This window comes from Hibiscus syriacus, unplaced genomic scaffold (assembly GCF_006381635.1).
Source record: "Hibiscus syriacus cultivar Baekdansim isolate YM2019G1 unplaced genomic scaffold, ASM638163v2 tig00111582_pilon, whole genome shotgun sequence".
Lineage (NCBI taxonomy): Eukaryota > Viridiplantae > Streptophyta > Magnoliopsida > Malvales > Malvaceae > Hibiscus > Hibiscus syriacus.
The window spans coordinates 11,042,569-11,054,028 of record NW_024063126.1 but is presented as its reverse complement, the minus strand read 5'-3'; the positions used below and the strand labels follow the sequence as shown (position 1 = coordinate 11,054,028).

General features: G+C 34.5%; 2 protein-coding genes across 2 annotated transcripts; one reads left to right on the top strand and one right to left on the bottom strand.

The window, feature by feature from the left end:
* Nucleotides 1–4,484: 4,484 nt before the first annotated feature.
* Nucleotides 4,485–5,227, bottom strand: LOC120165446 (ethylene-responsive transcription factor 13-like). Its single transcript, XM_039174963.1, has one exon. It carries the CDS (start codon nt 5,190–5,192, stop codon nt 4,485–4,487), a length of 708 nt encoding a protein of 235 aa, XP_039030894.1. The 5' UTR covers nt 5,193–5,227.
* Nucleotides 5,228–10,132: 4,905 nt separating this feature from the next.
* Nucleotides 10,133–11,115, top strand: LOC120165445. Its single transcript, XM_039174962.1, has 2 exons — nt 10,133–10,470; nt 10,521–11,115. Exons 1-2 carry the CDS (start codon nt 10,133–10,135, stop codon nt 11,113–11,115), a joined length of 933 nt encoding a protein of 310 aa, XP_039030893.1.
* The last annotated feature ends 345 nt before the right edge of the window (nt 11,116–11,460 follow it).

Below are 11,460 nucleotides of genomic sequence, written 5' to 3'. Positions count from 1 at the left end.
TAGTATTTTAATTTTTAATTTGTTTTAGCATTTTGACACCTAATATTTCATTTTAAGATAAAATACATTTATTTTAGAGCATTAACCGTTTATTGATTATTTACTTCCATTGATAGAATAATCTTTTTGTCCCAAAATAAAACCTTATGGTTAAAATACTTGAAAGATGTAATCCAAAGTTACTATTTAATCAGACATACGATAGAGTCATTTTTTATCATTATACCATGCAATGTTTGGGTAAACTACATATTTGATCACCCCTCTATTACTTGGTTTCTGTTTTATTCACCCAACTATTATTTTAAAAAAAATCATACATAATGCTATGTTTTGTTCTATTTTGATCACCTGTCTTTAAAAAAATTAATGGTGATGCTGACGGTCATCATAAGATAATGTCACGTTAGCATTGAAAAATAAAAATATACCATATCAGCATCATCATTTCTAATGACTCACATTTAAGAATTCATCCCTTCAATTTTTGTGGATAACTGCGGATTCCGGGAAAGTCTAAAAAAGTAACCTAATTTAGGGTTAATATATAATGAAAATACATGCAACTGAAAATATTATTGAAAATTATAATATTTTAGAATTAAATTTAATATAAAAGTTATTTTTTAATAATATTTATAGTTGAATCTAAAATGTTACAAATAATATAACATTTTTTATTATCAATAAAAAATATTATGAAAATATTACGAAGAATATAACATTTTAGACTCTGTTTAACTTAAAATGTTATATTTTTTTATAATATTTTTTTATCGCGTCTATCTCTTAAATTATCAGGTTGTACCACATAATTGTTTGCATATTCCTCTTCCTTTTTTTCAAAGATGAAAGAACACTTTTATTGAGGCAAAATGTCAAAATTAGCCTTCATGTTTATTAAAATAATTATTTCGACTCTTATATTTTTTTATAATATTTTGACTTTTAATGTTTCATTTTAGGTTAAAAATATCCCTTTTGGATGAAAATTGTTAGTTAATATACTATTAACGCTCCAAAATTAGAGCCTTTTACCCTAAAATGAAAATAGTCAAAATGCTCCCAAAAAGAAAGAATAATAGTTAAAAGTGATTATTTAGCCAAATGTTATGTGTCTTTTTGGCTTAAAATTAAATGTTGGGGACTAAAATACTTAAAAAAACAAGAATTAAAATGACCGTTTTAATAAACATGAGAGTTAATTTGGACATTATGTTTTTTCTTAACGGAGATTTTTATAATTTTAAAGGTTTTTAAAATTATATCTTATTATTATTTTGGTTTTGAAATTAATGAATATTATGTGTCGTGTGACGTGTTCCTTTGTATTGCATCACATGAATTTTTTTTTACAACGAAAAATTAGACGGGGGTAACGTGCATCGTAGTTGAAAAGTTCATGGCCAAACTGAACCAAAAAATTCTTCAAATACCAAAGTAATATTGAAGTACAGCTTCAAGGACCAAATATATCATTTAATCTTAATTTTAAGGATCAAAGAATAATTTTATCAAATTCAAGAGGTTAAAGGAAAATTTTATCATTTTATTAATAAAAGAAACTTTATAATTTCAAGGACTAATCAGACAATTTTACCAATCCAGCCCCTACTTTCGAGTCCTCCAACTTTTTTATATTAATCACTTTGGTCAGGTTTAGGTTTTTATATATGTGTATAATTATTTAAAATATTAAAACAGTAATTTTTAATTTCATTGATAATTTTTTTTTAAAAATATGTTATAATTTGAATTAATATTAAAAAAGTAAATTAAAGGCATAAAAATTTCATAATGACGTTGTCAATTCTTTGAAAAAGCTCAACTAAACCATCTATTTCTCTTGTCAAACAGATTCGTCCAATTCCTCCGACTTTGAAAAGTTGCTTTGGGTTTCTTCCACAGTCAATCGTGGTGGCGGCGCCAGCCCTCAAGGCTGGTTGCTGGCCGCCGATCCTTTTCTTTCTTTTGTTTTTCTTTCCTTTTAATAAGTATGCTTTTAGCAGCATGATCGGTTTTCGTCGCCGTTGTTACCTTTCATCGCCTCTTAGTTTGTTTTGAATGCTCCTTGGTGTTGCTATTAGATGCTGTTCAATGCCCTCTCCTATGTATGTGTATTGCGTTGTGTGGTCCTTGTTGGCACTCTAGCTAGTGGTGGAGCGGCGAAGTCATCGTTGTCGGTGAGGGGATGTGTTCTTGGTTGCAGTGTCGTTCGATGGGCCTTGTAGTCCTGGTCTGAGTTTTCTGTTAGGTTCTGTGTTTCAGGATTTGTTTCCTTTGGAAGTTCAACTATGTTGTGAGACTCGTGTTTTCATTATCGGATCCTTTGTCGATGGCGGAGCGTGGCTTGCAATCGCCGAGGTTTGGCGTCGTTTCTGTTTTCATAGAGGCATGTGCAGAAGGTTCAGGCTCCGAGAAAGGTGGTATGGGAGTTGTATAGTTTAAGACGATGAGTCAGAGAAATTTTACGATAGTGGAATGTTGGCAGAAAGTTTGGCAGAAAGGAGGTATGGGGGATATTTGGCTCTTGCTTTCTGCACATGCTGTAGGTGCCTCGGGAGCCTTTATTCTTTATGGGATTTATTTATTTTTATGTGCGTGTTTCTCCAGCTTTTTTCAGGGTCTTGACTTGAGTGGTCTGTTCGTATGGTCTGCTGATGTGTTATTCTTCGTCGGGTGGGATTGTCTCTTGTTTGTTTCTCATTGGGGCTGCTTTTGTTTGAGAGCTGGGTTGAAGTTAGATGTGTTTGTAGTGTTGTAGTATTATGTTGATGTGGTTGTGCATGATTGGTGTATTCGGTTTTAGTTGGTTGTTTGGATTCATTCTCTTGTTGCTGTTTTTGACTTTGATCAATATTGGTTGTCTTGTTGGTTCGTTTTGATCACTGCTATGCCAATCGTGGGGACGTTTTATAAGGCTGCTGTCGTCGTTTGAGCTGTCAGGTTGGGGTTTGGGATTTTTATTTTGGCCGGTGTGTGTTCCCTTATGCTCAAGATTGTTCAAAGTCTAAAGTCTTTCTTCTTAAGTGGTGGTTGAGTGTGAGGCTTAGCTAGTGGGTGTTTGTGACGCGTCTTTAGTCTTAGCTTGACAATCTAGTGTTGTAGGCTGAAGCTGTTTTGGTTACATTCTCTGGGCATTTGTTTCAGTTTCGTTGTCTCTTATGGATCTCAAGGTTTATGATTGTAAGGTGAGATAGTTGTAGTATTGCAGGAGGTTTTAGGAGGCAATAGTTCGGGTTTAAGGCTTGTCCAAGGGGATCCATTCATTGTTATGTTTGTCATAGCAGTTTTTGATTTTGTGCACAGTGGAGATCGGTTCTCGCCAGAATTTCGTTTGTTTTTTAGTTTTGATATGAAGTATCCAAAGTGGTGGAGCTATAAGTGTGGTTTTTCAGTTTCGTTGAAGCTTTTAAAGGAAGCGAATCTTGTTTTGCTTGTTTGTTTCTTGTGTTTCTGCTTTCGTTATGGCTACCCTCTTGCCTGCTGTAGAAGCAAGATCTCCCAGCTCTTGCTTCGGCATTTAGATATGAATGGCGTTTGATTCTGATTTGCAGAAGTCTTTATCTTTGTAGGGGAGTGATTGTTTGTTGAATTTATCTATTGGCGATGGGGAGATTTTGAATGATGTGTTTTGTGTGCTGGGTTGAAGATTAATGTAGTCATGGTGTTTCGTTAGTGTTGTTAGCAGATTTAGTGATATTGGTTTCTGTTGGTGTTCAGTTCCTTCCCATTGTCGTTGTGTTCGCTGTTGATCAGTTTTATGGTCGTCCTTCTCGTTCTATATTCGTTCTGTTGTAGTGTTGGTATTGGTGTTAGTTTGAGTTGTGGTGTGGTTTGGGGTATGCCTTGTGTGTTGTTACTGTTTATTCTGTATTCGATCTTTCTACATCTTGGTTCACTCTTTTTCTTTTATTTAGGGATAGAGAGGTTTTTTAATGAGGACATCGAGGTGGTGTACTTTGCAATTATTCGTAATAAAAAGTACATATCTTTCAATCATAATCACATGTCCTCTTATTCTTCATTGTCAATAGTGGACACTAAATATTACCTCACCTATGTGACTTAATAGCTACTTTAACCCCTATATTTTAATAAATTCAAATTTTTATTTTTTAATTTTTATTTTTAGTCAATCTGATCCCTCAACTATCAATTTGTTATGACATTAGTATTTGGACGATTTCTTTTTTAAAAATGACATGGCTCGATCAGGTTATGTTGAGCGTAAAAAGAAAATTAAAAAAAACATTTATTACATATCGATAGAGATTTAAATTACGATTGCGATCGTGTTTTCGATTGTGTTGTGTTTATCATAATTAAGGATATAATAAGAACTATTACGATGATTATAGATATTATAGTTATGCAATAATGATTTCAGACGATACTATTATCGTTATATAACGACATCTATTCTGATAGCATATGATTATTTAAATCCCTCATCAAAATATATACAATTCAATTATTGTTTTTCAAAATTCAGCTGGCATCATCAACTGGTACACATCTAGTTCAAATTCATTTCTAATCGAACAGTTAACCTCATCCTTTCTCCATTTCGACTTCGGAGTCTGGTCGTCCAACGTCAATGTCGATGACGGAGACTGAGTCGATGAACAAGAAGAGAAAGATGGCTGTGGAACTCTACGCTTGTTATCGGTCACTCTCACCAGCGCCACCTGATCGAAGCCGATGAGGTGGGGAAAATTAAGCTTGGCTTTCGAACCTCGCATTTTAAAAGCCGCTCTGTCATAAGCGAGTGCGGCATCTTCCGGAGTCTCGTAAGTACCAAGCCAGACCCTCGCTCCCTTCCGCTTCAGATTCCTTATCTCCGCCGCGTATGTCCCCCACGGCCTTCTCCTTACTCCCTTATAATGTACCTTCTTCGGCGGCGCGTGGGGATTCTCGACAGTCGCAGTCGTAGATTTTTGAGAAGTTATTTCGAAGCTGGGGAATATCGGATTATTAACAGAGACCTTCTCCTCCGGTGCATCAGACAACTGATCAAAGTTTATCCATTGATCGACAATAATCGCATCATCAACATCCGGTAGCTCATTTTTCACTAGGTTTCCCGCAGCATTTCTAGGAATGAATGTATCGAAATCATCTTCCAGAAGATGCCGACGAATGGATTCCAAGAGGCTGAGATCAAATTCTGAAGCACTACCGCAGTACATATTTGGGTGTTGTTCTTGTTCTTGGAGACTGAGCCCAGAAATAGGATTTGAACTGAATGGTTTTGTTGGTTGAGTTCTTCATATTCGTTGTTAGATTACATATATACCTTCGAACTCTTATTATTTTATCTCTGGTTTTCTTTTTTGTTTGGTAAAATGCACCATTCATCTCTGAACTATATTATATCTCCTCATCGTACTTTCAACTTCGTACTTTCAACTTTTTATTCACTTATTCACTAACTTGATCTGAATTGATCCTGTTTTGATCACTCTAAATTATTTTATTATTATTTATATATGACATGGCCTTTTTATTATAATTTAATATAAAACAATTGAAAATATAAAATAAAAACAAAAGGTGGTCGGACACTACCGTCGGCCACCATCAACCACCGTAAATGGAGGTCGTTCAGTCCCAAATTTCATGGATTCGTTAGTCTCGACCCCCTAAATCTAAATTTGATGGTTGTTTCATATAAAATAAAAAGCAAAAGGTGGTCGGATGCTACCGTCAGCTATCATCAACCACTGTAAATGGAGGTTGTTCAGTCTCAAATTTCATGGATCGGTTAGTCGCGACCCCCTAAATCTAAATCTAATAGTTGTTTCACCAGAAAATGTGTTCCAAATCCCATGATTTTTGATTGAAATGTTTCTCCTTCCTCACTTTCAATCTCCAATTCGTAGACTTCAGAGCAAGTTTGGCAAAATGGAGGCCGGATTTGGACTCAGGGTGTCGAGACAAAGCGACCCATGAAATTTGGGATTGAACGACTACCATCTACGACGGTCGACGGTGGCGTCCGATCACATTTTATTTTTATTTTATTTTTTTTTTAATTTTTTTATATTAAATAATAATAATAATGACACATCATACAAATATAATAATAATAATAATAATAATAATAAAATAATTTAGAATGATCAAAATAGGAGCAATTGAAAAGTTCAATGAGTAAATTAGAAAAATTGAAAGTATAATAAGTAAAATAGGAGAGAGTATAGATCAGTGAGGACTGGTGTAATTTACCCTTGTTGTTTTGTTGAAGACAATTCTTGGAAGCTGCTTGTTGTTGAGATTTAAAACGTTTAATTTCATCACGTTTTTGAAGTGATGCAACTCCTCATTTTTTAATTGGCCATTATGAATTAATATACATAAATTAATTTTTTTATAATCACCATTATTCTTTACATTAACGTATTACTTTGAATAGAATATTATAGGATAAAGTAGACAAATGGTCTCTTGACTATAAGATATTATTTTATTGAGTCTCCCGATTATTAAAAGTTATAAAGTGATCTCTCGACTATAGAGAGTTGCTTTGTTGAGTCCCTTGACTAATAAAAGTTACAAAAATGGTCACTTGATTATTCTTTATGTTCCAAACTCATCCTTTTTTGTTAAAAAACTAGCAATGTTTAAGCTAAACGTTAACATGCAGACTGAGATATGATAGTCGTTTAAGTTTATGAGATCAGATTTTATCATATCTCAATCAGCATGTTAACGTCCAGCTCAGATTATTGCCAATTTTTAACGAAAAAGGACGAGTTTGGAACATAATTAATAGTCAGATGACCATTTTGTAACTTTTAATTGTCGAGTGACTCAACGAAACAACTCTCCATAGTTTGGGATTATTGTGTAACTTTTAATAGTTGAGTGACTCCAACTCTCCATAGTTTGAGACTATTGTGTAACTTTTAATAGTCGAATGACTCAATAAAATAATATCCTATAGTCGGGGAACAATTTGTGTATTTTACCCAATATTATAAAGGCTTGTCATAGGATTTATTTTATTTCATTCATTTAATATAAAACAAACTCTTAATCTTACTTAAAGAATTTAATATTATATCTCACTAAATTAATTAGTAGTTAATAATAGACTAGAATTTCATTTAAAAGAATAATAAACTTAAATTATTATAAGTATATATTAATTCTATCATTTCACAACCATATGATAAAAATGCCATTAAGCAATTTTTGGTTGCATTTTTACCCTTTTAAAAATATAAAAATAATTATTAAATACTAATTTGATTAATATTGATTTTGTTATATTTTATTAAAGATTGTTAATTCAAATGAATTTAAGTGTATCTATGTAGTTAAGTGATCGTTGTTATATTTTGAAGTTTCGGGTTTGAGCATCACGCATGCAGAGATATGAACATTCATTGCCAAATTATTGAGAATATTTAAATAGATACTACCTTATATTCATCTCATATTTATATTAAAAAAAATCATAATGCCCTCTTCATGTTAGTATTAACTAGGCGTTCAAAGATTAACTATTTAGTTAATAATTTGATTTATTTTTCAAAAATCATGTTAAAGGGTATGGATTCTAATTTAATTGATATTAAATTATTACAAAATTTTGAACGTACGAATGTGTATATCTTTCTTTAAGTAAGTATTTGTTAAATGGTTACAAGATACAAATTTTTCATGTATTTTTTATGATTTTTATATTTATAGTGAATTATTTATTTTTTTTCTTATTATAAATATAATCAAAATCGAATTAAGTTAAATCGCATCTCTCACTTATAATTTATTAAATATTAATTTCTTTTTAACTACTTTTCCCCTTATAAATTTTTAACATAAATCTAAAACAGAAGCTTCCGGGCTTATTTGATATGATTTAAGCTAAAATTTATTTGTATTAATTAAGGCAACTTTTGTCAGAGCATATCAACAACAAAATCTTATATGGTTTTAATTAGGGACGGATTTAGAGTTTCATGTTAGAAAAATAAATTTATAAAATTTTAAATATGAAAGAATTTATAAAATTTTAGTGGGTAAAAACATATTTTCAATAAATTTTTTTTTTTTTAAATATATAAGAATTTAAAATTTTTATACCTTGATTTTAGTACGAGTAAAAGACAATGAATTTGATATGAATATTAAAAAAAATCAGGGTTTAGTTAAACAACGAAGGAATGTGAACGCGCGTGTTAGTTGGGAAGGATGATGACATAATGCATTAGTTGGGAAGGTTGTTGCAATGATTAATTCGATTATCAATAGAATTGAAATAATTAATTTTTTTAATTATTAATTAAATTGAACAGAGTTGGATTATTTCGAGTTCAATTAATCAAATCTTTTATAATTTTTTTAGTTAGCTTAATTTATGTTTAATAGAGAGAGTTTTGGCATCAAGGTTGGGTATAAACTTCAAAGTTTCAGATAGTGAGGCCCTCGCCCGACTGGAGGCAGCGGAGGCAGGTGATGGATGTTGAATCCCATTGGCAGTTCCTTAAAGGTAATATGTTGAATCCCATTGGCAGTTCCTTAAAGGTAATATGTTGTGTGTGTGTTTTCATTTTCCATGAGTTTGACTGCTATTTCTTGGAATGTAAGGGGAATGGGGAAGGGTGAGAAGATAAGATCCATTTGCCGTGTAATCTCCTTGAGTAAAGCAAATGTTGTTTTTATATAAGAGTCAAAAATGACCGCCGAGAAACCGATGGTGCTGAATAGGTTGAAAGGAAGGAAATTCCACGATCTAGTTTGGGTCCCCTCGGATGGAACCTCGGGTGGGTTAAGCTCCATGTGGGAAAAAAATTGTTTCGTGTTGGAAAGGAAAGTTTTACTGGAAAGACCTGTTGTGCTGGTGGGTTGTCTTTTTCAGCATAATTTGAAGGTCGGTCTGATCAACGTATATGCTCCGAACGACCCTGTTGAAAGGCGAGAGTTTTTTTTGACAATTAGATGAGCTCATAGCGAACATGGGGTTGCCAGTTTTAGTCGGAGGTGACCTCAATACTGTAAAGTGTGAAAAGGAGAAACGTGGAGGGCCGGTAAATCAAGCTGCAATGAAAACATTTGCAGATTTTATCCGATCAAGAAATTTGATTGATTTGCCTCAAGAGGGCAGTCCCTATACCTAGTTTAGAGGAGGTGAATCAGTCTCGGCCAGTCGCTTAGACAGATTTCTGGCCTCTCCAGAAGTCTTTCATAGTTGTCCAAAGTTGGTGCAGTGTACCTTACCAAAGAGCTTGTCCGACCATAATCCGTTACTGTTGAAAGATTTCAGTGCGGTGTGCGGCCCCAGACCGTATACGTTAATTGGGTTGATGACAGCGGATACGTGGATATGGTAAAATCAGCGTGTGAAGGAAAAACAAAAAGAAATATGTGTTGTTTTAAGGGACATGAAAGCAGTCACCAAAACATGGACGAAAGATGCAGAAGGAAAGGACAAAGATACAGTTCCAGAGATTGAAGCTAGAGTGGAGATTTTGGAAGCAATGGCTCTCTCAAACGGTTATGAAACAGACGTTTAAAAGGAGCTTCGTGCTTTGAAACAAAAGTTATGGGTTTTGCATAGGAGAGACGAGAGACAATGGCTGCAGAAGTCAAGGCTGAAGTGGTTCAAAGAGGGGGACCGTAACACACAGTTTTTCCACATGACTGCATCCCTTGGAGGCCGGACAAATTTCATATCAACCATCCGAGTGGGTGACATGCTGATTAAAAACTTCAATCAAATCTCCAAAATATTTTAGGATCATTTCAGACGTTTTTACAATAATGTTAACACCTTGCCAGCGAGGAATTTTGATGTGCCCTTGAGCAAATTAAGCTCGGCATCAAAGAACAATATCGAATCCCCGTTTACGGAGGAGGAAGTGTGGTCAGCCATACAGTCAGCAGATGGTACAAGAGCGCAAGGACCAGTCAGGTTCAATCTAGACTTCTTCAAGAAATTTTGGCCCGTGCTTAAATATCATATTATGTTCCTATTCAGAGAATTCTATAGTGGGAGAATTTGTGACAGATCTTTTAACCATTCACTCATCATGCTGATCCCTAAGAAGGCAGCCCCTGAGGTGTGACTGATTTCAGGCCTATTTCGCTAGTAGGAAGTATTTATAAAATCCTGGCCAGAGTCATGTCCAAGCAGTTGGCAAGGTGTATAAACGAAGCAGTGGGAGACTCTCAGTTCACGTTCATTGTTGGAAAACATATCTCTGATTGTGCTCTCATAGCACACAAGCTCATTGATGATCTTTCTCGAAGGAAAAAGGAGGCGGTGATGTTAAAGGCTGATTTTGAAAAGGCCTACGATTTGGTGGATTGGGAGTTTCTCGACCTGATTATGAAATCTATGGGTTTTGGGAAAAGATGGCAGACTTGGATGAGCTTATGTATTTCGACAACTTCTATCTCAGTGCTTGTGAATGTGTCCCCAACAGATAAATTCAAGATCAAGAAAGGGCTTCGCCAGGGGTGCCCCTTATCCCCACTACTTTTCAATCTAGTGGGTGAGCTTTAAGTAGGTTGTTCAGGAAGGCGGAAGAAGTTGGTTTGATTAAAGGGGCCAGAGTGGGAGCCAGCCAAGAAAATGTGTCGCATATCCAGTTTGCCGATGATATAATTTTGTTCTTGGAGACCAATTTAGATTCGTTGAGAAACGTGAAGATGATCTTAAGATTGTTTGAACTCGCTTCTGGGTTAAGTTTGAATTTGTCAAAGACAAAACTTTATGGCATAAATTTAGAAGAAAATAGAGTGGTATTGTGGGCTGGAATCATCATATGTTATTGGGATAAGTTCCCCTCTATGTACCTCGGTCTCCCGCTAGGCCATGCTAGGAATTCATCGGAGATCTGGCAACCAGTGGTGAACAAATTTCTCACTCACTTAGATGGGTGGAAAGGTAAACTGCTTTCTTTTGGAGGTCGCTTAACTCTGGTAAAGTATGTTCTCTCCAACTTGTCGATCTATTATTTGTCGGTATTTCAGATGTCGAAATCAGTTGCTTCCAAATTGACTAGAATTGTTGCAACTTTTCTGTGGGGTCCCGATCCGATCGAGTTATCCATTGGGTCAAATGGGATAGTGTATGTGTTCCAAGATCGCATGGTGGCCTAGGTCTTTCTGACTTGAGGGTCCAAAATCGGTTTCTTCTTAATTAATGGCTTTGGAGATTTGGCCAAGAATCGTGTAGCCTATGGAGGAAAGCTGTGTGTCCGAAGTTGGGTTTTAACCAGTCCGAATTGATACCGAGCATTGTTCCTTCCAAAAAGAGCCTGTGGGTATGGAGGAATATCATTGTCCCGCTTTCCACTCCGGAGGATATCTTTAAAAAATAAAACAGGTTTTCATTTGTTGAAACTTAAGCAAAATGCTTATAAAGTGATAAAGAAATCACATTGAACTTGTATTTAATTAAAGGATTAAATCAATATATATACAAGGAAAAACTCTCACAACTAC

What these genes read in the sequence shown, in the direction of transcription:
- LOC120165446 (XM_039174963.1), bottom strand. Translation starts at nt 5,192, where the DNA reads ATGTACTGCGGTAGTGCTTCAGAATTTGATCTCAGCCTCTTGGAATCC.
- LOC120165445 (XM_039174962.1), top strand. Translation starts at nt 10,133, where the DNA reads ATGTCCAAGCAGTTGGCAAGGTGTATAAACGAAGCAGTGGGAGACTCT. An exon ending in AAGAAAGGGCTTCGCCAGGG is followed by an intron (nt 10,471 to 10,520) that starts GTGCCCCTTATC and finishes AGCTTTAAGTAG; the next exon opens with GTTGTTCAGGAAGGCGGAAG.